This window comes from Bos indicus, chromosome 12, assembly GCF_029378745.1.
Source record: "Bos indicus isolate NIAB-ARS_2022 breed Sahiwal x Tharparkar chromosome 12, NIAB-ARS_B.indTharparkar_mat_pri_1.0, whole genome shotgun sequence".
Taxonomy (NCBI): domain Eukaryota; kingdom Metazoa; phylum Chordata; class Mammalia; order Artiodactyla; family Bovidae; genus Bos; species Bos indicus.
In genome coordinates, this window is record NC_091771.1 from 87,510,105 (window position 1) to 87,537,744 (window position 27,640).

At 51.0% G+C, this 27,640-nt stretch overlaps 1 protein-coding gene across 1 annotated transcript in view; it reads right to left on the minus strand.

The window, feature by feature from the left end:
• Positions 1-5,149: 5,149 nt before the first annotated feature.
• IRS2 (insulin receptor substrate 2) overlaps positions 5,150-27,640 on the minus strand; it is a 30,564-nt gene continuing 8,073 nt past the window's right edge. Inside the window, 1 exon segment of the mRNA XM_019971846.2 lies at positions 5,150-7,575. Coding sequence (XP_019827405.2) covers positions 7,571-7,575 — 5 coding nt within the window. The 3' untranslated portion in view covers positions 5,150-7,570.

Genomic DNA, 27,640 nt, shown 5'->3' on the forward strand with positions numbered 1-27,640 from the left:
TGCTGGGGTCCACGCGAGTCAAAGGGTAAAGGACGCAGGGAGGGCTGCGTCCGGGAGGCGGCCAGCTGGGCGGCCGGACCCCGGGGGAGGCAGAGCCGTGCGTGCGGAGGTGTGGAGGCTGACAATCCGTGCCATTCGAGTGCTATTCCAAACTCACACACCTGGGGAAACGGGGGCAGCTGCCTCCCAGCTCCCCCGTTGTGTTCTCAGGAGAGCTGCGTGAGGATGGCCACAGACCGGAGGGTCTCGTCGTGAGCGGTCCGCAGAGAAGGTGCTACGGCTCCGTCGCCGGCGGGCAGGGCCTGCGGTCACCGCGATCTGCCCTGCTCCACCCGGAAGAGGGGGAATCCATCCTCCTTCCAAGACGGAGCTGACGGGTTCTCTCTCAGAAGCTCTCCACAACTGCAGAGGAGCCCCGGGGGCTCCAGCGTCCCGCCTCTGCCGGTCTTTGCTCTCTACAAGAGGCCCTAGCGGGGCTCGCTGACTTCCTCACCCCAGCCCCCCACGCCAGCTAGCCTGAGAGTGACTCAGACAAACAGGCATGACATCCCAGTCCCGGAGCAGGGTCAGCTCACCCGCTGGTCGTCCAGCAAGAGGAGGCAGGAGGGTGGGTGTTCTGCATGGGGCACACAACCCTGTGGAAACGAGGACCCCCTTCCCGTGCTGAGACAGGGTGCTAGGGGGAGGCCGAACTGGGGGAGCATGAGAAAACCCAGGTGGGCATCCTGGGGGTGGCAGGAACGAAAGGGCGGGTGTCCCCTGTAGGAGGCCCTGATCGCGGGGTCCCCTGGTCAGGAGGTGAGCTGTGTCTGGACTTTCCGGGCTGACCGCTGGACTCTGTAATGTGGATGGAGAGGCACGTGGGACCACCGGGGTCGGGGGGGATGGGCTGGGGGCTGGAGGAAAGGGAAGCGCAGCAGTGACCGAGGGCGGGGGGCAGGGTTGGGGGCACTGGGGGAGGAAGTGCAGGAGGAAACCCCCCCTGCCCCACGACATCACCCACAGAACCAGCAGGGACACCCGGGGGTGCACACACCTCTCCCTCTGCTCCGAAGGGCAGGCCCTGAGTCTGTGAGTCAGCGGGGTGACTCCTCATCTAGCCCGGGCTCCTGTCCGGGGTGGGGACAACCGGCCTGACCGGTGTCTGCTCCACAGGCTCTCCCGTCAGCCAGGAGACCAGCCCGGGCCTGCTCCGCCGCCAGGGCCAGCCCTCAGGAGAGCAGGCAGGAGCCGCCAGGCTCGCGGAGGAGCATGCCTGGTGCCTGCCACTGGCTCCACGTTCCCCGGACACAGCGGGCCACAGCCAGGAGAGGCCCACAGTCCGTCTCCTCATGAGCCGGGCCTCCCATCACCTCTCGGGGGCGGACACGGGGCCCTGTGAGACCTTGGCCACAGGTCATTTTCAGCTCCTGAAACCAAATGAGTAGCTGGTTGACACGATCGTCTGTCTCACAGAACGTTGTTTAGGGAATTGGGGGAAGCATCTCCAGTGCTTCTTATCTGGCTTATCTTCGTGCTTGTCATTTATTATAAAATTAGTGAACTTTATGAAAGACCTGTGTGTGCTGCAGTCCATGGGGTCGCAGAGTCAGACACGACAGAGCGACTGAACCGAACCGTGCCTGCTACAGGTGGGTGCTTAGGAGAGGTATTCGCTGTGCTTAGTCGCTCAGTCGTGTCCCACCAGGGCCCTCTGTCCATGGGATTCTCCAGGCAAGAATACTGGAGTGGGTTCCCATGTTCTATACTAGGGGATCTTCTGGACTCCGGGATCGAACCCGCATCTCCTGTGTCTCCTGCATCGGCAGACGGGTTCTTTACCACCTGGGAAGCCCCCACAGAAAGAATGTGGAGTGTGAAACCCCCTTCCCAGAAGAACTGAACCAACCAGCCGCCCTGCAGCCTCTGCCCGAAGCAACCGCCTGGCCCTGCCTCCCACCTGAGTCACGCAGTGAGCCGCACTGGGTGTGGAGAGCAGCCTGCCCGGCTATGCGCTGCCCTCGGGGGGCAGATATTAACTCCAGGGCGGGAGCAGATTTCCAGCCACACCTGGATGCCTACTGGTGATCAGGAGAAAACATTGAGCAGAAGGCAAGCATCCCTTTCACTGAGGGGAGTCTGCGTGCAGGAAGGTTGAGTGGTGGGAGGGGTCGGGGAGCGGCTTCGCTTGCTAACTGGAAACATTTGCGGTGGAAAGCTTCCTCCAGGATCCAAGGACCCTTTGGAGGAGGCCTGACAGGGGCCGTCCCCAGAGTGACTCTGGAGTTCCTGCGAACCCTGGAGGGCCCCCGGGAGCCTGCAGCCTGCGCGCCCCGGTGGGTGAGGGTCAGCATGAGCTGCAGGCAGACGCACTATTTTCCCAGTATGACCCTGTGGCCCCAGCGACTCACTGCCCTTTGGGCGAGTCTTCAAAAGTCACTGAACTTAGTGAGCAACCCAGAGCAGAGGGAGCGGACGAGGTCGCCCGGCCTCTGTGCGGCTCTAGGTGCTGCCCTGGGAAGGGCTGCCCCGGCCGCGGGCCGGACATCCTCGGTCCAAGCTGAGCAGATGAAAGCAGAAGCGAGGTCCGCCGGCCTGGAGCTGAGTGTTTTCAAAAACTAGACTGGATGGGAGAAAGGAGCTCCGGTCTGCTTTGAGAGCGGGAAGCAAAACCTCGGCTGCCCACCTGGGAGAAGCTGACATCTCTCACGGACCCTGCAAAGCCTGGAGGCTGCTGAGCCCCTTCGGGGGATGCTCAGAAGGTGGTGGGAGGGCTGCGCGCCCAGGGCAGGGGTCCCTGCTCCCCCCACCCTCAGAAGGGGAGACAGAGGAGCCCAGGCCGGCCATGGGGCTTGGGGTAAACCCACCGGGGCTCAGCTCCCCGATGGAAGAGGACACAGAGAACGGCCAGGTGGCATCTCCTGGCTCTGCCAGGATAGGACTCCTGCACGAGAAGGGACCAGGGGGTCCCTCAGGCAGCGCCAGGCTGGGTCCCAGCCCAGGGCTCCCCCGTCCCTTTCAAGGAGTCTGAGAGGGCTGCGACCACACCCATAAAAGAACTTTGTAAAGGTAGGGCCTTTCCTGGGTTTTCGCCGTGTGATGCCCTTGTAAATTACTAACAACCTGGCCTCTCTCTCGATTTTTAAGGGGGAAAACGGTTTCCGCACACCCGGCGCGACAGTTATCAAGCAAACCTCTACTGCTGTGAAGTCGCTGTGGGCGTGATGCTTTCAGGGTATCCTCTGGCCTCGCCGGACGGTGGAGGGAGGCGGCAGGTGGAAAACGTGGCGAGAGAGCTGGCATCACTTGATTGGAAGCTTATCTTCAGTTATTTTAACGGAGGTGCCAATCTCCGCTCCCCTGAGGGTCACGAGTCTTGTGTGTTTCGCTTTGTTTGGGCAGCACGGGCCTTACTGCACTGATGGTCATCGTAACAAGATCACAGCAATGTGGTTAACAACAATTACACCCACGGACGAGGAAAATACACTGAGCCAGTGATGCCATCCAGCCGTGGACAAAACACACAGCCTGGAGACCTGGGATCGCGCTGACCGATCACAGGCATAGTCTAAACGAGCGGCGGTGGACCCAGCGCCGTCGAGGTCTAAACAGGCCCCGACCCCCTTTGTCTTTCTACTGGTGGCCCCGAAGGGTGGAATGGATGATGAAGTAAAGCCCGCACAGCTCACCGTTAGACGCACAAAGCAGCGAACGGCCAGCCCGAGCAGCTTGCAAACTTGCCAAGCGACCTCCAACGTGGGACTCGGGGCTTTGAGACGGGCCAGCTGTGATGCTGCCGGTGAGCTCACAGGTGCTGTCATCCTTGAAGGTGCCCATCCGCATCCTCCACGCTGCCCACGAACGGCTCAGAATCGAGCTCTCCCCAGTCAACGTGGGGGGCCTTTAACCTACATCTTGGGATGATGCCCTGCTAATCTAGCATTCTCCTCCAAGTTCAGAAATTGGTTTCTGGTGAATACTTCCAGCTTCCACAGGACCTTGATTAAAAACCCCTCCCTCCTTTACTTACAGTCAACATTGGTAAAGACACTCTCTGATTCTTGCCTTATATGTCTCCCTTAAAATGACAGTCCTCTCATCACTAACATAGCAGACTTCAGGGGTGTCAAACCCTGTAGATCATGCCTCCTCCTAGGTGTCTAACGGGAACCCCCAGAACAACCAGTCTGGGCACCAACAGGCCGCATGTCATCACCAAGTTCCCAGATGCTGCACAGGGCTTATGGGCTTGAGATTTAAAAGCCATCAATCAAAAATCACCTTCCACATTGCTCTGATCTTATTTGTTCAAAAGAGATGCCACCCGTTACTGCATTTCAGTTGATATAATGCCAGTAAAGTGGATGTATAAAAAAGCGATTCCTAAGAGGTGGAGTTGCCCTTGATAGAAATCACTAGAGGTCCTCTTCCTGCTTTCTGTACCTCCTGGCTCCGGTGCTGTGACCACCCCACGCCCTGGACGCTGTGTGTCTGACACCTGCATCTCGGGAGTCGGGCCGCAGCAGGCACACGGGCACGGACTCGGGGGTGTGCTTCTGCACCCAAGTCCTGGTTCCGCGCCTCCTGAGCTCTGTGCCCCCCAGCCCAGGAAATCCTTTAACCGTTCTGTGCCTCAGTCTTCTCATGTATAAAATGGGATGGCAATTCCCACCACCAAAGGTTATTAGGAACCACAAGGGAATTAATGTTTGCACAGCACTTAAAACAGCACCCAGGACTCCCCTGGTGGCCCAGGGGTTGGGGCTCTGAGCTTCCACTGCGGGGGGCTTGGGTCTGATCCCTGATGGGAAAACTAAGATCCCTCATGCTGCACGGCCAAGAAAATAACTAAAATCAAATAACAAAAAGACATCAAGACAATAAAGAAAATAACAAAACAAAACAGCATCCTGTATGCCTGCAATGACTCTACGCTCCGTAAAGTGAATTTTTTTCTGTTGTTTTCTTAATACATCGACTTTTCACACACGTTGTGGCGTGGGGTGGCGGGGGGGTGTTATCTGGTTTCCAGAATACAACTATTAAATGAAGATGTAACAAAACGTTTTTAAAGAGCCAAATATTTACTTAATGACTCCGAACACCAGAAGAATGGCTTGATGTCAAATTCATTATCCACACAGGAAAAAGCATCGTGCAGATGGTCTTCATTTCATAAATAATGCATTTTATTGTATTGCATATGGCTATTAAGGAGAGCATCCATGATCAATACAGACTAAATACAATGCACTAGTCTAGTTCCGTGGAGTCTGGTTTCCAGCAGTACCATGTCGGTCCTTATGTACAGCGGAGACGGTGGAAGACAGCAGAAGGCAGTCTTTCGTCATTTCACGATAGCAAGAAATATATTTAACATCTTGATCTCCAGAAACAATACGTACCCCCAAAAAGAAAACACTGTCATAACTGTTAAAGTTTATATAGCAAAAAATATTTTAAATTTAAGGTAAGTCAGGCAAAATGTACAAAGACCCAATATACATTGTGAAGTTTTAACAAACATAACATTTATACATTTTGGTTCCATTCTGTAAACTAAATTAAAAATGTAAATATTGCATATGCCTTTTTTTTTTTTAATTTTTTTGAAATGTACAGGATAGAAGAAAATTTAGTATATTATCAACTTTTTTATGTCGCTTGTTTGAAGCGGCAGGAGGAACATGACCACAGGGAGGGTGGCAGGACCACGCGAGGGAAGGGGATTCTGACGCTGCATCCGGCAGGGTCCACGACCCGTCCTGCGGGAGGGGCGGTTTCCATAGCAACTCCATCCATCCCGAGTCCCAGAACTAAACCAAAACTTTAGGACACTTTATACATCTTTTTCATGAAGTCTCTCTATATTACACACTGAAAACGACCTTCAAACCAACATCAGATGGTCTGTGCACGGTTGTGCTGTGTGATTCCAGAAGCGTGAAACTTGAGCAATGTTCAGGGCGGTCACTTTACATTCAACTTTGTCTTGCGATACAATCCTCTGTTCTGAAAGGTCAGCGTGGAAGGAGAAAGACGTTTGCATTGCGATTAAATATAGATTTAAGACATTGAATCTTTTTGGTCTTCCTCTAGAAAAGCCTCATTTTATGAATGCATTATTCTATACTGATATATATCTATATATTTATATATATTTTTTCTCCCCCTACCACCCCCCCAAAAAAAAAACACCCCAACTCATTATCTCCAACAAATTCGTGTAACGTCTACAGGACTCTCAGAGAAGAGGCACTGAGGATGAGCCCGTGGGAGTGGGGGGCGCCTGCAGCTCCCTGCCCCGAGCGTCAAGGAGCGAGGAGGCGACCTGACGCTCTGCAGCTCAAGGGCGGCAGTTCTTGGGGACACCCTCAGCGATCACCACAACACTGATATTCCCAGAACACTGAAGACACACAGAAGAGGGGTCGCTTGTTGGGAACTCCTCTGACAAGTGACATGCACTGTGAGATCGCTTTCTTCCTCTGTGTCCCAGGATGCCTTCTTTCTCAGCTCCTTTTCCTTTTCTGTCTTTCTGTGTCTTTGTTGTCGTTGTGTGGGAAAGCCTTGTGGCCCGACACGAGAGCGTCATCAAGATAACACATTTTAGAGGAGACCTGCCAAACCCTTGACCCCCCGTCTTGGAACGGCTCCATGCCTACGTGAATTTTTGGTTAGAGAAACGCAAGCTCAAGGGTAAGGACGGCAGAGACGTTTGAGCTTGTCAATAGGATCAAAGGTGGCTGCAGTCTGAAGTGCCTACATAAACACCTACAAGGAGAAGCTGGAACAAGTCTCTTAAAGGTAAAAAGAGATACTCACCCCATCCCCACCCGGCCTTCCCAGACCCTGCCCTCCCACCATCTCCCACCCCGTACAGTTGATGATTTGCAAGAGTAGCTTGCTTCCGTTACATATAATAATTATTATTCATCCATCCATCTTCAGAGTCCAGTCTCTAGTTGCACCTCCGTGGAGAGACGTCAGTCCCACGCGGGGCTCTGTGTGCGAGTAAACACGTAGGTCCCTGGGCTGGACTTCGATGAGCAGCTGTGTCCGGGGCTGGGGGATAAGGCAGATGACCGTGCTGGAGACTCAGCCAGCAGAGGGGGACCCCCCACCAACCACGCCGACCCGGCTTCACCTGGGACTGAGGTAGGACGGTGGTAGTTTTGAGCGGACGTCCATAAACACCAGATTTTACCACTTGAACGCGAGCTGGGAGAATCTCCGAGCATGCTGCGGGATACATCTGCTGTGTCAAACGAGGGCGAGGAGAACAAAGACACTGGCCGCGACCAAGATTGTTCGACCTTCTCGTGAGTCACTCCTTCCGCTCATGTTGTTGAAAACCAAAACACAAACAGCGCGAGGAGGATGACTGCACCCCCTACCCCCGGAGACCAGGGGAGACGGGCGCGTCCACGTCTAACTGGGTCACAGGCGCGTCCACACGCGACGATCGCTCAGATCCAAAAGGAAATGGCAAGCAGCTTCCAATGTGTTTAAAAAAAAAATGCTGAGCGTCTTCTTCCCATGGTTTTCTGTGATGTGTGTAGTCACAGGGATGGAGCCGGACAGGTCTTCACTCTGCAAGAGAAGGAGACGCGTCAGTGGGCTTCTGTGCACACAGAGTCACCCTGGGTGGGGAGGCAAGGGCCCCCTCTTCACCGTCTTTGTCCCTTTTTTGGAAACAACCCTCTTTGGGAAGCAAATGTTTATTCACTCCATTTCTCCAGAGACAAGCTCGATGGGCCAGACTCCCACGTGGTGTCCCTGGAAGCAGGGCTGATGGACTCACAGTGTGCTGGTGAGACCCACCAAGTGAGGGTCATGTTTTTAATGCAAGAAAACTAGCCAGCATTCTCCCCTTGGTGGGGGGAGAGGCCATGTGACCTGGCCACGGCCCCCTCACCGCCCGGGGCTCAGATCATCATGTGGCTAGTCGGGGGAAGCGGGAGGAACCACTGCCTCCCTCACGGGGCTGCAGAGACAATGAAAACCTCACCACAAGTCACAGTGTGCTACCAACCACAGATGGTACAAATGTGTCACATAAGAAAGGGGGAGAAGTGACAAGTCCACACGTCTGCCCCTGCAAGGAAACCCTTCTCACTGGATCCTCTACCCTACTCCTCGTTCACATCAGGTCAGTCGCTCAGTCGTGTCCGACTCTTTGCGACCCCATTAGCCGCAGCACGCCAGGCCTCCCTGTCCATCACCAACTCCCAGAGTCCACCCAAACCCATGTCCATTGAGTCGGTGATGCCATCCAATCATCTCATCCTCTGTCATCCCCTTCTCCTCCTGCCCTCAATCTTTCCCAACATCAGGGTCTTTTCCAATGAGTCAGCTCTTCGCATCAGGTGGCCAAAGTATTGGAGTTTCAGCTTCAACATCAGTCCTTCCAATGAATAGTCCCTGTTCCTAAAATGACCCTAGATTTCAAAACCTCCCGTTACATACTCCTTCCTCTGCCGACGACCCCCCTGGCGCTGACCTGGCAGGATGCCCACCAGCTCCAACTGCTTCCTCCCTTCTGGGCTGAGAGACTAAACTTCCTCAGCTTTTCCCGAATTCCCTCAGCTTACTTCCACTGGATGTGTGTGCTCCTTCTTCAGGGGACACACCACCCGTGAAGACTGACACGTCACAGCATACCGCCTCTCTTCTCTTAAGCCTCTTAAACAAAAATGCCAGGTGGAGCATCCCTCCTCATGTTGGTAACCACTCGGTCACACGAGCGACCGGTGGGCCACGCACCGCTGTAAACAGAACAGTGTCGTCCTGCGAGGCTGTAGGTTACTTAACCAGCACCTCTGCGTATTATTCTGAAATCACTTAGAAGTCTAATGATCACACTCCCAGATTTACTTCTTTGCACGTCTACTGCTTTCTGTTCACCTTGAGCTCTGAGGGCTAATCCCAGCGAGACGGAAGTGTCCAGGGTGTCCCACGGCTGAGAGTGGGCACCTGCTCTGCAGCCAGGCGGTGCCCAAGCCAGAGCCGGCACAGACGAGGGCTGTCTACCCACAACGTAAACACTGTCGTCTCTCATGACTTAAAGTTCCCAACAACGCGGCGTTTGAGACAGCGCCACTTTATCTCATCATATTTAAAAAGACTTATATCTTTTAAGGAACCTAATACGTAAACTACTCAGAACATGAAATGTAACGGAGAACAGGGCCCCTGAGTTCCTCCAAAGCACAGACGTGGCTCCATCTATTTCAAGTTCTCAACTGAGAACGTGAAGGGTTTGCATCCCCTTAAGTACACAGGCAGTTGTCAAAATCTACCTGAACTACTGAAGAATTGATGCTTATAAACTGTGGTGCTGGAGAAGACTCTCGAGAGTCCCTCATACTGCAAGGAGATCAAACCAGCCAATCCTAATGGAAATCAACACTGAATATTCACTGCACGGACTGATGCTGAAGCTCCAATCCTTTGGCCACCTGATGTGAAGAGCCAAGTCACTGGAAAAGACGCTGGTGCTGGGAAATATTGAGGGCAAGAGGAGAGAGGGTGGCAGAGGATGAGATGGTTGGATGGCATCACCGATTCAATGGACATGAACTTGAGCAAACTCCAGGAGATGGTGAGGGACAGGGAAGCCTGGCGTGCTGCGGTCCAGGGGTCACAAAGAGTCAAACACGACTGAGCAGCTGAACAACAGCAACCTGGACCGAGTCTCCCCTAAATGAGCCCGCATTTTGTCAACCCGGCCCTGACTGCGGGAAGAGTCCTGTGGCCACCGCAGAGGTAGTCACGACCCTGCGGGTCACACTTACAGAAAGAGTTCCATTCAGTTTATTTTTATACTAATGATTAGCTAAATGTGGCTAAAACATCTCATGTTAACACTCAACCCCATTACCTTGAAAACAGCTAAGCAAGTAAGTTCTCTAACCCCTCAAACTCTAAGCACACAGTCATATGCTGCTAAGTCACTTCAGTCGTGTCCGACTCTGTGCGACCCCATAGACAGCAGCCCACCAGGCTCCCCCATCCCTGGGATTCTCCAGGCAAGAACACTGGAGTGGGTTGCCATTTCCTTCTCCAATGCATGAAAGTGAAAAGTGAAAGTGAAGTTGCTCAGTCGTGTCTGACTCCCAGCAACCCCATGGACTGCAGCCCACCAGGCTCCTCCATCGATGGGATTCTCCAGGCAAGAGTACTGGAGTGGGGTGCCACTGCCTTCTCCAACACAGTCATATAAATGAGGGTTAATACTTGCTGAAAAACTTACTTTCCATTACCATCTGCAGATTCACAGGGCCATGGACATTTTTGCTCTGTTTTTAAAGACGTTTTACGGCTATGAAATAACTCCTATCATTAGAACTCCATCAGTTCTAATCAAGCTGAATGTGTCATTTCTTTGAAGCACAAACTGCATAACTGTCAAAACTTTTAATTTCTAAGCATTAGCATTATGAAAGCAGAGAGCTGCTAGGAGGCAAGAAGTGAACTGTGTTTTTATTCCCGGCGCCCTTTCGGCCTTCTTCCCAATTCTGCTCTTGAGCAGCACCTCTGGGAGGCTCGTGGGAGGATAAGGAAGGCAGTTCCCGCCGGAATGGGAGTCACAGGACGGCTGTTTTCCCAGCCTGGAAGCAAGTACCTGTTTCACAGGTGCTCTGCCCTCTGCAGACACCTGCATTCCAAAGGACGCTCAGCTGTGGTCACCAGCGAAGGGAGAGACAGCCCTCCCAAGGGCACAGGCGTGGGCCATCGGCAACCCAGGGACACAGCCAGACGTGGGGACAGCGAGGAACAGGGCTCCCCAAGGTGCTGAGCCAACGGCTGGGCAGCCTCAGGCTTCCAGGGAAAGGCAGGGGCAGGGGCGTGGCCCCGCACGCGGCTGGGGGAGCCCCGAGGACGCGCACACACACCACACTCAGCCATCATGGGGAGCGAGCAGGGTGTGCTCACAGCACGTGGGGAGGATGTGGGCAGGCTGAGGCCAGAGAGAGGACAGGCGTCAGCTCAGAGACGGCATCCAAGCGTGTAGATGTGTCCTGGACCGACACAGCGGCACCACGTGGACGCCAGCTGTCTCCCCCGAACACCCCCGGTCAGGGCAGAGAGCCTCTGCATCCCCCGCCCCTGGAACGTCAGTCCAGGCCGCCCACGTCGCCTGCCACTGAAACCCCTGAGGTTCACCCCTGACTCACAGGGCGATCCTCCTGCATGTGGTCCGGCAGGAATCCCGACCCAGGATCCTCAGGGCTCACGTGCGCTGAGCAAGCAGCCTATGCGGTCAGGCGAGCATCCAGAACCCCTCTTGGTCCTGTCGCTCCATCCTGCATCCCACACCCCGCATCCCAGGAAGAAGGGGCCAGAAGTAGGAGCGGGGACCCAGGACCTGAGCCCACTGTTACCTTGTATTTATTTACTTTTGAAAGTGAAAGAGTCAGTCGGTCAGTCGTGTTTGACTCTTTGCAGTCCCATGGACTGCAGCCCGCCAGGCTTCTCTGTCCATGGGGACTTTCCCAGTAAGAATACTGGAGTGGGTAGCCTTTCCCTTCTCCAGGGGATCTTCCTGACCCAGGGATCGAACCCAGGTCTCCCGCATTGCAGGTGGATTCTTTACCAGCTGAGCCACCAGGGAAGCTTAAAATCACTCCTCCCTCTGAAAATTAGCCTGGTTCAGCCAACTAGAAAAAAAAAAAACTTCTAGATCATCACCCCTCAACTTTATTAACGATGAATTCCAGCAAAACCGTATCTTATTATCTATGTTAATCCTACTAAGGGCAAAAAACAAACGATTACTTTTCTGATCTCTCCACAGTGCCGATCACTACGATGTGAGACATTCTCTGAACTGAGGGGTGCCGGGGTAACCTGAGGAACAAACGTGGCCGGAATCACGTGCTGCCCATGAACACAGTCAGAGAGCAGCATATGCTAATTCTGACTCTGCTCCTGGAGGTAATGCGTTTAGAAACAGTGGAAACACTGACGCACGTTGAACTGGTCGTGTAATTACACGCGGTACTGTTCTGTAGCTTAGACACTGCTGTGTAAAGAGACCCATTCACGGAAGCATCGATCGAGAGCTACTCGATTAAAAAAAAAAAAAAGTTTCAGCAGAAAGACTGAAGCTGTTCCACACAGCACACCAGGCAGCCCGGCCACGTCCACCTTCTTCTTTCCACTCTGGCACAGGTGACACATGACATCCTCGTGACGGACACAGTCCTTTGGCAGCTTCTGTAACTCCCTGGGGACCACGGCTAATTCCGCCCTTTCTCTTCCATTTAAAAGACCAACCAGAATGCAGATGAGCACAAGTGTTGTCAGCAAAGGCCTGCCTCCAATATGCTCTATTTTTTAGAGAAAGAAAGAAAAAGGAAACACATCACTGAAAAACTCTGTCCTTGAGACAAGCAGGGGAGCCGCCAAGCCTTGGAATAGGACACACGTCACACCACCACCGAGCTGGCCTCCAAGACTGCAAACACCACGGTGGAAAATGTGGTGAGTGGCGGATCAAGAAGGTTTCAGAAATAAATCGGGGAAACGTGCTCTGGCAAAAAAAAAAAAAAAAACAAACTCAAACAGCATTCTGGAGCATGTTCTGACTCATGGCTTTTAAAAGTGATTTCTTATGATTCTTTGGGTTTGGATGTAGACAAGAGTCCCATGTGGGGCTCGTGCAGGCCTCCCTGCCTGGGAGGGACCGGGACCTCCCAGGGCTTTGGTGAACACCACTGCATCAGACAGAAAGCAAACCCAAGCAGCAGGTACACACGGGTTAGTATTTTCAGGCAGATCTGAGTAAGAGGCAGTACGGACACTTGTTTGCATGACAAAAAGGAAACATTATACTTCTTAAAATAAACATTTATATTTCTAGTAGCAAACACGATTAAAAAAGAGCTAAACCTGCTGCTGAGCCCAAACATGGCCTACAGGTTCATTAAGACTTCTTATGTCAAACACAGAATGATGGGAGAAAATAAAGTTTTCAGTTACATGAGAAATTCCTAGAAAAGGCAACCTGATAATTCAGTATCTCCCCACTTTACTAAAAGCAAAAACACTCTTAGTATATACAAAAAAAAAAAAAAAAAGTAAGGTTGGGTGTGATAACAAGCAAGCCAAGGATTCTAAGAAAAACGGTTACTTAAACTTTGCAAGTGGAAAAAAAAAAAATAACTCACAAGGAAAATACGGAAGCACGGAGTCCCCAGGACAAACGGGTGCGGCCAGTGACTGGACCAACCCAACTTGTGGAAGACCTAGAACCTTCTGGAGGTGAGCTCATCACGGACAATTAAAATCATTTCATCCCGAATGCTTGTGATTAAAGACATTTCCTGGCATCAAGTTGCAACTTGATGTTAATGACACGATAGGAGACAGGGTGAGACATCCAAGTACTCACAGGAGGCTGGGCTAATAAAGGCATCTCTGCTGCTCTGCTCGTGTTTGACCTGCACACGAGACCTGAACCACCGAAGACGAGAGCGCTCAGGTGTCCCAGGCTGGTTGCTGCGCGTGCGTGTTTGTGGGTGTGTGTGTCAGTCACTTCAGTCGCGTCCGACTCTGTGCGACCCCAGAGACGGCAGCCCACCAGGCTCCCCCGTCCCTGGGATTCTCCAAGCAAGAACACTGGAGTGGGCTGCCATTTCCTTCTCCAATGCATGAAAGTGAAAAGTGAAAGTGAAGTCGCTCAGTCGTGTCCCACCCTCAACGACCCCATGGACTGCAGCCTACCAGGCTCCTCCGTCCATGGGATTTTCCAGGCAAGAGTACTGGGGTGGGGTGCCATTGCCTTCTCCGAAGGCCTTTTCTAGGTAAAGCCAAATGACGGAGCCTCCGTGACTTGCCAGCCGCCTCAGGGCTAATCGGCGAGAAAGGATAATCCTTAAACTTCTCCCAGAAGTTTCGTCACTGCAGCAGGGGGATGCCGCTACCCCTTTCTGCAAATAAAAGACAGGAGGGACCCGGGGAGGAGTGAGGAGGACTCCTTTTGGGTCCTGGCGTCTAAACCTTTACACACGACCATCGCTCTTTCTAAACTCCCCCAGGACATGGAGCCCTGTGGACGGCGGGTCTCTGCTTGGCGCACCTGGACCATCTCGTACCCGGCACTCAGCGCGGGCCTGTTAAAGTCCTTCACGAAGCCCTGAGGAGTTCAACGGAAACCAAAAGCCACGTGGTGGGTGTCAGTTCTCACAGGCAGAAAAGCGGGATGAAAATCTTCTCAAGGAGCACAAAAGCAACTCGGAGCTGTCCGAGGCCCGGGAGAAAGCATCCTTTGTCACCTCACATGAGTGGCCTTCGGAGAGAGAGGTCAGCAGTGCACGGCCAAGCCCGGCCCTTGCCATTTCTGCAAATGCAGTTTTATCAGAACGTGGCCCCGGTCACTCACTCGGATGCAGCTGTTTCTCACTCTCAACGGTGGGGTTGAGTGAGGGTGGCAGAGACGTTGTGGCCCCAGAACACAAGCAGGAGGAGGAGGAAGGGTAAATTTGTGAGAGTTAAAACGTATTTCCCTCTGCGAGTTACACCTCGAGACTCACAGATAGCCCCTTGGAAAATTATCTGCGAGCCTGTGTGCTTTCGAGATCTGATCCCATCCACTTACAGCCTGCTATCCTGTTACAGACCCTCCTGAGAAGCAGAAAGCAAGTCATGAAGTCATTTATGAAGCCACCACGCTCTTGTGGAAGCGGTTTTCCTTACAAGTCTATTTGATGTTTCATGAATAACATAGCACAATCGAATAAATCGGATTATAACTAAATATATCCTACAGTACTGCTCTTTCAACTTGAAAAGAAGTTACATACATTAGACCTGCAACTCAAAAAGGGTCCAAATCTCTTCTCTTTCTTGGGTCATTTGAAAATGCAACTATTTATGTGTCTGCCCCCGAAAACAATAAATGTTTTGGGGCCAAATGATAGAACATGCATTAAAATCCCAACTGTGCTGTGAATGGGACAATTCTTTCCTTAGCTGTATAGTAGGCACACTATAAAATGTTAACACTGCGTCTAGGTGAAGTTCTCAAGCCTAAATACTATACTTTTCTCATGAAGTGGAAACTTTATATACACATATATATGTATATATTTCAAACCTAAATACTATAGTTTTCCTATAAAGGGCTTTCCTGGTGGCTTATCAGTAAAGTGTCTGCCTGCAGTGCAGGAGACTCAGGTTCAATCCATGACTGGGGAAGATCCCCTGGAGAAAGACATGGCAACCCACTCCAGTATTCTTGCCTGGAGAATCCCATGGATAGAGGAGCCTGGCAGGCTACAGTCCGTGGGGTCGCAAGAGTTGGACACGACATAGTGACTAAACCTACCTACCTATAAAGTGAAAGCAATGTACAATAACAATTTATTCAAAATATAAGCATCCCCAAATATCCTGCTGTTACATAACATTCCAATGAACTGTTCTTTCCTTCGGATATTTAAATATTTAAGAGTTTCTATTAGGTCTTTTATGTTTTACAGTTTGATTCATTTTGTTTTTATTATTGAAACTGAAATAAGCATTTTCTGGAAATCTGAAATTATGCCAAACACAACTTAAACCCCTTCTAAAATATCACTGAATAGGAAATGTACTTACGAGTCTAGTTAAAAAGATACACCTTCAGGAATCTGAAACTCTGTTTTTTATACTTAAGGATGATGCAAGAACTTGGAAATGTATTAAAAATAGGAGCCGTGAAAAACTTGTTTATCATTATACGGGAAAAAAAAGAAAGGATTTAAAGAAAAAAGGAGGAACATATTCTGACCCACCGCCACCCTCCAGCCAGTGACCTGAACCGTCTTCCAGCACTGGACACAGACCATGGGGGCCTCAACAGCCTCGGCTGTGGGGTGGGTCAGTCTCCCACCGACAACACATCCCTGACTGGGCGGCCAGCTCCCCTCCTTGGGAGAAGAATCCACCCGGCCTTCAGGCTGAGATCTAGGCTCTGCCTGCAGAGGGGAGGCCGCGGGTCCCCAGCCGGGCAGCCCCGCACTCCGGAGTCTTGGGGCACATCTGCCATCGCGGCCTTTGGTTCATTCAAACCTCCACCCGTGAGTGACGTCACCAGCAACTGCAGCTTCGGGCAACAAGTAAACAGTCCATGAATGCACAAACACGGGGGCAAACAGCTCCCAGAAAAAAATGAATAAACTTGTTTTCACTGGAAAGGAGCAGAACAGAGCAGAATTGTTTTTTGATGGGGTGGGGGGACGGGGTTAAATCCGGGGCATTTGAAGCGAACGTTCTCTGACGCGGCACAGAGCGCCTGGTTCAGGGGCCTTCCGCAGGCCCCGGGCACGGCCTGCGCGTCTGGGCGGAGCCCCCCACCAGGTGGGCCATGGGGCCCAAGACCTCGGTTCCCTCGGGCTCACACACAGCCGTGCCCCCAGTGCAGACAGACGTGTCAATTCCCTGTGGCCGATGAGAGCCGTTCACAGCCTGATCAAAGAAAGTACCCCTGATTGAGATTTCAGTAACAAAAAGTGGAACGTGCAGAGTTCCAGACCACCTTTATCAGCTTCATTTACTGGAAACAAAAAAAAAGGGGCGGGGGGAGACAGCATCTGATGGCCACGCCTTCCCAGGGAAGAGGGGCCGGGGGGACCCAGACCCCGGTACCCCCTGATCTGTAGATGACCGCCTGCTCCCCGCCCAGCTTCACCTGCAGACATCAGCTGCCTGGCCGGCCAGGTGAAGCTGCCGGATACCCATGTTCAGCCCACACCTGCAGCATCTTTATATCTTCAGAACTGGAGCCTCGGCTGGGCAAACCTGCCGAGAGAACTGTGGAGCCTCGGCACAGCCTGACCTCAGCACAATTCCTCCTCAACCCGCTTGCTGGGAGGGACCCCGGACAGCCAGGCCCCTCGCAAGAGCCGTGGGAGCCTCGAGTTGGAACCCTTGGCCCCCAGCCCCTCCTGGAGGGCCCAGGGCCGCCAGCTGTCAGACGCGGAGCAGGGAGGTGCCTCCAGGTGGGAGGACCGCAGACACGAGATGGAGGATACCCAGGCCTGTCCGGACGGCACACAAAGGGGACCGGCTGGGAGGGCCTTGGTCACAAACCCGCTGCCCCGGCCTTCTCCCCTGGAAAGAAGGCAGAGGGCGGGAACTCAACACCCAGCCACGCCAACACAGCTTCCCAAGCCGCTGAAGTTAAGAGAAACGCGGGGAGACGATCAACTCAGTGTAAAGACATTGCTTACAGTAAAAGGAAGTGCTGACTGACATGAACACATCCCTGGGCTCCAAAAGCTGGGCGGGAGTTCTCTCTGACTCCCGAGAATGGAGGCGGCTCCCACCCACCTCTTCAGGAATCGGAGGACGCACAGGACGACAATGACTCCCCAAGATCACGCAGAGGCCCGTGCCCCCCACAGAGCATCGCGCGGACAAGGGTGCCCCAACCCAGGAGATCCCTTTCACCGCGTCACACTTCACAGCTTTACGATTTTGTGACACTCGCTCTACATGAATTAAGATAACGTTTTCTCCATCGTCCGTCGAGGGCAGCTGGCCATTTCACAATTTCTGCTTGTTGTATTGAACTGAACGTGAATGGGGCGGGAGGCTCCACAGTGCCCTGAACCGTAACCGAACTGAACAAGAGGAAACCTCACGTCAGATGTTTTGGACGGCTCCGGCAAGACGACGCAGGAGTCCAGTTATTTCCGAGTCTACGTGAGCTGTCTGCCTGCAGGGCCGGGGAGGCAGACACCGAGAAACAGGCACAGCCCCTGGCCACACAGCCCCCGCTGAGACCCCGGGCGCTGGTCACAAAACTCCCGACATGCGAACACACAGCCTCCTGCCGGGACTCCCTACCCATCAAGTTCTCTAGACCAACTTTATGAACCAGAGACATCAAGAGACCCATGCGCATAAGCATGTTTCCTCAGATACACACTTGACGGAGAAAACGGAATTTCATCCTTCCTGTCTGGGACGATGTCACGGCAGCCCCCAAGGGAAGAAATAACGACTAATACAGATGAAATAAATAATTAGGACGACATCGTCGCTTTTCTCTTGTTCAAATGGACGAAGTTCCTTAAGGTACTTCACCCAGACCATCACTTTCTTACTTATTTAAGAAAAATTAAGTAAAACTCAGCCTACATTCTAAAGACAGACTTATACCCATGTTAAGCCCTTAAAAGTCAAGGAAGTTACAAATAACCACACACCAGTCTATGTATCAAGTATGCGGTTTCCTCGAAGGCAGGATGAAAGGAGGGGAGGGTCTTTCCCGTGTGACTCACTAGCTTTTCTTGGGCTCTGACACCCTCAGCTCCAAAACACCCCATCAGCGCTTTCCTGTTGAGGTCCCATCCCCAAGAAAAAAGGGAATACTGACTTATCTACCCCTCTAGTGTCCCAGTCAGCTGAGGAAGGAAACCCATCTGCTGCAGAGCCTGACCTGGGGCTCCTTACAGGACAGCACCCCTGCCGGATGGACGTCCTGGGTAGGGAGGGAGTAACCGACCCAGTGTTTCAAAGGAAGGTCCCAGGGTGCCCAAGCAGTCTGAGCCGCCCGGAGCATCGCTCCCCACAGCCCGGCAGAGGCTCCCCCAGGCCCGCCGAGCACTGGGCCCCTTCCCCCTCGGGTGGTCCCTTTAAAAAGCAAGAACAGGGACTCGTCCTCCTTGGAGGGCCTGAGGATGAAATACCAACCAAAGGCGTGTTACAAATCATAAGGCGCTTTCCAGATATGTCTGTGCAGCTGAATACGCAGCTCTGGGACTGAACACGGGTGCCCTGACGCCACTGTTCACCCTGTGACAATGCCCCCTCTGCCCTCCCACCCCAGTGACACCTCAGCTGCTTCCTTCCCCCAGAACTTTGGGGTCTCTCCACCTGTGATGCACTATCTTTGAGAAAGAAAGTCAAGAGGTGACACAGACCACGCTAAGTGGAAGAGAAAAAGACGCTATGGGGACATGACGCGGAAAGCTCTTAAACGCTTCACGTGTGGTTCCAAAGCACCTGCATTTTCCGCCTGTGCTGTTAAGTAGAGACACAGCCTTGACCCCAGGCTCCACACGCCACGGGCGGCTGTTCATTCACCCTCAGCAGCCTCTGCTCTCTCCCCGCTCCCTCCCCGTCAGCTACATGGGTCTCCCGGTCCTGGGGCACACCAGCGACTTTCACCCCCAGTCACTCCCTTGCCCACGCGGACTCTCCCCATGAATATCCCTAGACCTTGCCTCCTGTTCGCCTTCTGCCCCCCCCTCCCTTCTTTTAGTTTCTGGAACACTTGTTATCACCTATATTACTTCACGCTCTGAACACACGTCAATGTTGGATTTATTTCCTCAGTTTCAAAGGTAGGCTTGAAGATTCAGTACCTTTGGCTTTGGTGGTGGTGGGGTGGGGGTTGCTTTTCCTTCGTTTGTTTTTCCACTTGGAAGTCTAACTCTTTCATCCCAGCCTGCACTCTGGTGTTTTTCAAATGGGTGAGAGGGTTTTAAAGTCCACAGCATGCCACAATCTGCATCTCTGCTCCCAGCTGGCACTAGTGATAAAGAACCCGGCTGCCAAGGCAGGAGAGGTAAGAGACGCGGGTTCCATCCCTGGTCCACCGGCTGCCAAGGCAGGAGAGGTAAGAGACGCGGGTTCCATCCCTGGGTCGGGAAGACCTCCTGGAGGACGAAATGGCAACCCACTCAGTACTCCTGCCTGCAGAATCCCATGGACAGAGAGGCCTGGCGGGCGACCGCCGATGGGGTCACAGAGAGTCAGGGACACGACTGAATCAACGTGGCACGTGCACAGCGAGCTGGCTGTCTGAATCTGAAGGCAGGAGCACCCTCCCCAGCCCCGTCTTTCCTGCTCCCAAGCCCACCCTCCCCTCTTCCCCAGAGCCCCTGAAAGGAAGCTCCTGACATTTGTTTGCTTGCTTTATCGAGGGGAAAAAAAAAACAGATAAAACACACAGTTTTTTAAAAAGGCTCAAGTCAGGGTGTGCCAAGCAGTTTCAGGAGTGCCTAAAGAAAACAGAACTTGCCTTAGAAACTGTCCGGACGTCTAAAAGCTGAGCAAGGTTGAAGCCTGACCTATAAATAGAATTGTGATAATGTGAAATGTTCACAGATCGTTTATGAGAAAAATATTAACTGAAATCGAAATGCTGACTCCTCACGGACAGCCACAGCCCTGAACACACTGCACGCTCACGTTCGTGGCTCCGAGAGGCAAGGACAGGTGACCGGGGTGGGCGTGGGTCCAGCCACCCCTCGCACGGACCGCAGGGGACCATCTCTCTCCAGCAGGAGTCATGGGCGAGCAGAGGAGACTCAGAATGCAGGGGAAGGGGTCCCAAGTCCTGGGACCTAGTGAAGGTTCTGGGGCCGGACGGCAAAGACCAGATGCATGGAGTGATGCATGGTGAGGTGAGATGGCCCAGAGCGGAGGGGCTGGCAGCTCGGGGCTGGGACCGCAGCAGATCCAACCTGGGGGTTCTCAGAGAAGAAAACTGGCGTGGAAATTCCACTTCCTTGGATGGACCCCAAGTGAGTGTGTGGGGCGGAGAGGGGGTGGGTGGGGCACTCTAAGCTGTGGTCCCACCGGAATTTTCCAGGCAAAGGCACCTGCAGGCCCTGCAGCGATGGTCCATCCTGTGTCTCTGGCCGAGAATGGCTCAAGCAAGAACGCAAAGATGAACTCTGAGCATCCCAGATGGATGGCCACAGACTGGAGTGGCGAAGGTGCACGCTCATCACCCAGAATTACTCTAGGCACTGAATGAAACGCTCCACGCCAGGGAAACGTGGGTATTTTACTAGGGTGCATATTTCATTTGGTACCAAGTCCGTTCATAAACCAGCACGACCCACAGGCTAAACTGCTTGTGGCAAGAAGCAAGAACTAAAACGGCATTAAGCTCTGTCCCTGATTCTGCGTCTTCACAGCTCTGATACGATCCCCAATACCGGAACGTCTATCGACTTGGAAGCTACGTGAACTTTCACCTTGGAAAGAAAATGCTCATTTAAAACAGCTGTCAAAATAAATGAAATTGAAAGAATATTTCAAAATCCATGAGTGCTATTTATAGGAGTGTGTCGATATTTCATATTGAATATATTCACATCATTCACTATTAAAGTTTAAATTTTTTGTTGTTTAATCAACCAGTTAAGGTGGGTTTTCTGAAACTGAGCTAAACATCCACCCCTGTTATATAATATTCAAAAGAAAAAAGAAATAGATACTGCAGTTTTGCTACTAAGATATTTTGTGAAAATCCATCTAAATATTTTCAACTGAACTGTACATTTATTAAAAGTTTAACTGGTGAAGTAAGAAGAGTTCTTTGTAGTAGTTTCGCTGAACCTATTTGATAGAAATATTTGATTAGACATTTGTTTAAAAAATCTGGTTATAAATACAACTGAGCTTATAAGTTAAGGGCGTATGAGTAGTTTATGGCTTTGTTTTCCATTTCACTTGCATAATATGGAAAGTGTTGTTTTAGGTCTCTTTTATGCTAGAAACAACTTTAAAAAAGTACCTGCATCACATAAGAGACTTCCCTAGTGGCTCAGATGGTAAAAGCATCTGCCTACAATGCGAGAGACCTGGGTTCAATCCCTGGGTTGGGAAGACCCCCTGGAGAAGGAAATGGCAGCCCACTCCAGTATTCTTACCTGGAAAATCCCATGGACAGAGGAGCCTGGCGGGCTACAGTCCATGGGGCTGAAAAGAGTCAGACACAACTGAACGACTTCATTTCACTGCATATAAGAATAAAACAATAGCATAGCACCACCACAAATCACGTTAACAATGTATCTTTGAAAAAACGCACGCAGGCTGTGGTGTAAGAAACGGACCCTTTCCCCTTCTAGGAGTTCCCGTCGCCTTAGCAGCTGAGGGTCCTGGGCTGTACTGCCCCATCCCTCACCTTCAAACAAAGTCAACCCGCACCACAGGCTCTATCCCACTCCCTGCCTAACCCTGCTTATTGCCTGGAGTTTCTAAAACACTGCCTGTACAGTCTGTGAATTCAGGCAGAGCATCCTGGCCTAATTTCAAAACTTCTCCCCCACCTCTCAATTCCCCCATCATCCATCCAGCCACCCACCCACCGTGGGCTCCGGAAGCCCTACAAGAGGGAAGCGGCAGGGACCGTGTGGGGCCTCCACTGGGCCTGGCAGGCCAGGGAACGGGTGTGTCCCTCCCAGGGCAGGTCCGGGCTTCTCCACGGTGGGACATGGCCACTGAGCTAAGCCTCCACGTTCAGTGGCTTTCCAGCACCAGCACCAGGTCGGGCAGCCAGCGCTTCGTCCCAGGTCCTCGCAGGAGGGCACGTTTTCAGGGGAGGCGTCAGACCTCCTCCAGGGAGACGCTGTGGCTTTAACTCGCATCTTGATTCCCATCCGCTTTCCACCTAACTGCGGAAGTGCTCCCCAGAGCCAACTCCCCAAGACAGGGCCCCTGAACTCGGCTTCTGTCTGATCCCAAGGGGCAGTTTCATCACCCCATGCACTCCCGGCCTGTTTACCCCACGCCGGCAGACAGCGACGCTGCGGAATTGCTGGCGCACTCGCTCCTGATGGCAGGCGCCTGACCCCAAGGCTGCATCTGCCAGGAAGGAAGTGGTCTCTGCTCGGATGCTGGCGAGACTGTCAGCTCGTGTAAACACAGCCCCGGACCACTCCCCAGGGCGCGAGGCGGAAGGGCCCCGACTACCCTCTCTTCTGAGCGTGGAGAGCTGTTGTGGGAACCGTTACACGTGTTTATATCTTCCTTTCTGCCATTTGAAGGGGGCTCGGAGTCACCCCTCAGGAAGGCAGCGCCTTCTGAAAAATCATGTCTCATCCTGTAACAATGAAGGTAAGTAAATACATTTTTTTCCTCAAAAAAAAAAGAAAAAGACCTCAAAAACAACAAGGGCACTGATGAAATGATCCCTTCCGGAGAAGATAGCCACTTAGCCCCGCTGGGGTCCTCAGGCAAACTCTCAAATTGTTGGTTTTCAGACAGACTCATCATCCAACAGATGACTCATTTCTTAGGAAACTGTTAATGGACTTATCCGTCATGAGGAGTAAATGGTATTTCACTTAGAAAAGGAGTGCATCTTAAGGACCCCTCACGGAATGACAGAGACCACAGACCCACTGGATGCTGGCTCAGTGGACCAAGGTGACCCACCGACAGAAAAAGGACCTACATTTCCCAGATCGTAGAGGTCTTTTGATCTGAATTACCCCAAGAACGTTCTTTCTTCCTTCTCTCTTTTTTCTTACAAGGAAGCACATGAGTTTGACTGACCGCCGAGCCCTCACCCTCTGCACCCCCGGGAGACGCTGCCCACATGGGCGTTGGGCCATCACCCTGATTCCAGGCTGCTTCCTCATCTAAGTGTTTCTGCTTTCTCTGCTTCTGTCCACCATCACACCTCGTAGCGCATGCACGAAGCAATTTCCTGCGAGGCTCCAAAACAAAAAAGACTAGTAAATAGCACTTCTACAGACAATGCATCATTCCAGAGGGGGCAGGCCAAGTCAGAAGAGCAAGGTCTTCATCACCACACAGGCCCGCAGAGACACAGAACATCCCATTCCTTCCTGAGAATGTTTACAAACATCTCTACCAACTAATTAAATCAGTGACCTTGCAGAAGACACCCACCTCCCCCGCCTCTGTTTTCACAACCTTCAAGTGAGTTTCATCAGACCTGAGAGTTCTCCACCCCTTTTCCTCAAAACGACCTTGGATCTTTTTTTTTTCTGATTCTCACCACACTGTGTGGAGAGAGCTCTCAAGCATTTGGTGTTTCAAGGGGGAAGTATCTTATCAGGTATAATATACAGTTTGTTTCATGAAAACAAAGATAGCTTCGGAATATAAGTGTCCACTCTGCAGGTCACTGGAAGTCCAGGAAGACAGCCTGGGATCCCCAGAACAGATGACCAACCAACAATCTGATTCAACTCTGAAACCCACCACCACCACCACCAGAGCCTTGAAAATAATATTGAATCCTGAGCTCTTCAACCTAGCAGGTGTGGAAACCAGTTTAAAAAATAAGGGAGCTTTCTGAAACTAACACAACATTATCAGTCAATTACAGACCAACAAAAGTGTAAAAAAAAATTAATATATTAAAAAAAAAATGAGGGCACTTTCCTTTATCATCCAGTCTTTCTGCTTAGCTGTCCCCATCTTACTCTGAACGAATGTGTGGAAGGAAAGACAGGGAGATTCCGTAAGTGGCACCAAGTGAAACAACAACCCAGCTGTTAACTCGAAAGCTGCCTGAGGCGAGTCTACAGAAAATCCCAAGATCACTGTGGCACATGAGCTTCCCAAACAACGAGTAGGGCCTGCGGAAGACGGGACACCCTGGCCGGGAGTCACGTGTAAGACGGCACCACCACCCTTCCTGGCTCAGGGATTCCAAGACGGGTTGCTGGGACTCTCTGAGCTGCAGGCTCCTCAGTCCAAAAACGGGGACCCAGGCAGCTCTGCTCTGAGGTACGGCTTTTGGAGTATCACGTGAGACTCTAGGTATCAAAACCTCTGAACACTATCAAATGACAAAAACCCTACTCTTTGAATTTTAAACACTTCTCTTGGCTGAAAGGGGAGAGAGAGAGGGACATGCAATAATCTTTCAGCACTGACCAGGGTAACGGTTGCATTTTCATCATCTCAGTTTTCAGTAGCATTCTTTCAGCCTCATTCACTGCTCTTCACGTTTGGGGGATTACTAGTTACACTTATAATTTGGAGGCAAAAAAATGGGCAGATATAAGTATGGACTTTTGAATTTGCATTGCAAAAGTACTAGGTCTCATTTATAAATATTAAAGATTATGTATTGATTCTATGCAAAAATATAAATCATTATTAAGATACACATATGGATTTTAAAGTAATTATTAAAATCACTAATATGATGAATTGTATATAGTACCTGTTTTTTTCACATTGAAAGAACTGGAATTGAACACTGTACTATAGTAATTCACTTAAGTGTCTGCCCCAATACCTAATGGGCAGACTAAAGTCACAGCCAACAGTGCAAGTATGCTTGAGGCTACAGAGCTTTAGCATGATTAGAGAGCATTCTTATTCAGCACTGGACCTTGAATTATGAAAAAAAATCCACATCAAGCCTCTTGGAGCAAAACTGGATGAGGAATTATGAAACTAAACACATACACGCACACACGTCACCCCCAAATGATAATTTTTATGGAAAGTTTGGTACTCTTTAATTAAAATTGATACTAAAAGCCCAGTATTTACCAAACGCTATGCATGCAATCATTCTTTAATGTATGTTGTAGGCCACCATATTTGACCAAATATTCCAAATTAAGTACCATAAGCCAAGAATATTTTCTAAGTCCTGTCTATGGGCATGAGAGCACAGGGCCACGCTTGGAGACAAGCGTGATCAACTTTGCCTGATCAACTTTTAGAAAAGTCTCCGGACAGGTAAAAGTCACTTGATACACACTTAACATTTCCTAATCCAACAGAAAAGAAATCAGAACCGCTGACTCGACTGTTACAACACTTGTAAACATGCAGCCTACAAGTTTTAACCCAATTACATTTCAGCCCAATTCAATGAATTCCATTCTGATGCAATGAATTCAATTAAATGAGACCCCCCCCCCACCCCCCACCCCACAAGCACACAGAGTGAACGCTAGTTTCCAACAGGGGCTCCAGCTCTCCCTGTCCACACTTTCTTCTCTGCTCTTTAATTCCACGCACAGTTAATGCAAGCCTGTGCCAGCCAGCCAGAAAGACATCGAAGAGTCAGGAGCAATTACCAGCCTCAGCATTTCCTCCATCTTGACTGATGACTTCACCAGTTCTCTCCAGAAACAAATCTACAAATCTATTGTAGACGAGCTCGTCTAGAATATTCAGCCTTGAGTGATTCAGAATACTCGCTGCCATCTTGAAGAACGCATCCAAACTGATGAACTTAACACAGAAAGAATCTTCGCACTGAAATGTGAAGAGCGCTGTTCTCAGGAAACCTACAACCTGATCGGTAACAGGTTTATAACCACTGATTTTGCAGGTTCAGAAAATTGTTCAGCGGATGAAAAATGCCAGCATTAACAGCCTTCCCCAACTTGTACAGAAAAACATTCTACCCATGTCTGCAGCAGCGAAAGTCTACAGAAACTCAGCTATTACAGGGGCCCTGGTGAAGACCCAGCTGTTGGGGCAGGACACTGTGGTCGCCTTCCCGCTCAGTTTTTCCCCCACTCTGTGTACTTGGCAAAGCAGATAAAAGAGTCAAGATACATTTTCCCTTAAGCTTCTAAGGTGAAATGGGAACACTTGATTCTACCCCAAAAAAACAAAACAAAAAACCCTTTCCACCTGCCAAATCTGATACCAAAAAGTTAACTGGCTCTCGGAACTCCGCTGCTACAGAAAATGCATTAGTGGGAATTTTAACAGAAAAGCCATTATCCCCGTGCTGGTCCTGAAACTTTGGCAAGTTCTTTTCAGAAAGAGACTCGTTTTAATACTAAGGTCTAAAGAAAATAAAGCATTAATTATCTATTAAAAATCCTTTTCAGGAGGGTGGTGGGCCCATGGAAGAATGAATGAATCAAACACTGGAGGTTTTCCTGGCCAGTTGGGACGACCAAACCAAAAACAGTCAGGAGTGCCCACTCTCGTGAGTCAACCCCGAGCAGTGAAGGCCCAAACAGTGATGACTCAGCAGCTCAAAGCTTCAGGGATCTGTTTTTCTCTTGATGCTCTGCAGATGAAGGGCCAACACTGTCAGTCTGAGAAATCTACATTCCAGTTACACAGGTTCATCTTGCCAATATCTCTAAGTATATGGCCACATCATAAAAGGTCATCAGAAAGTGTGGTCCTGATATAGTTTCAGGATTAGAATGCTATTTTCCTTTGCTGTTACTCTGCTACCTGATTTAAAACACTATGTGACAACTGATAATTATCTATGGCAAAAAAAAAAAAACTCCAGTGAAACAGAGTCTGGAGAAAACAAAGGCTCTCAGAGACTGGGGTGAAACCTAACAGGAGAGGCCTGCATTTCTCAGGAAGGTACTGGCTCCACGTTCAGACAACTGTGAGGGTCTGGGGTTTTGTTTTTAATTTAAGAACATGCATCGACAGAAGTGTCTTTCCTGCACATACTCGCGGTTTCAAGGTAATAAGTATCGACAGCATTGCGGGATTTATTGGCATTCTTCTTAGAGGAGCTGAAGCTCTCTGGGTGTGGACAAGCTCCTGGACCTCCTGGTGGAGCACAGGAGGAAAGGGTAATAAGGGCCTTGCTTTGCAGACAGAGAAAGTGGGACAGAGGGACTCGTCTCCTACGTGACTCACCAACATCAGCAACTAGAAACCCGGTTTCCTGATTTCTGGTTGGTGTTCACACACCCTGCCTCCTTTTCCGCAGTACTCTTTTGGTAAAGGTTTCTCTTTCAATAGAGGAACTAGAATGAGTCATGTGACTTTCATTCAGGAAAGCCTGTGTGTGTTTCCATTAGCACCTTAGTCGTCTGCCCCTGGGAACAGGGTGGGAGCCGGGCACACGATTGGCTTATTACGATAAGAGCCGGCCAACCAAAGCGGAAAAGCAAGCACCACAGAGAAAGTAAAGTGTGTGTGGTTTGTCAAG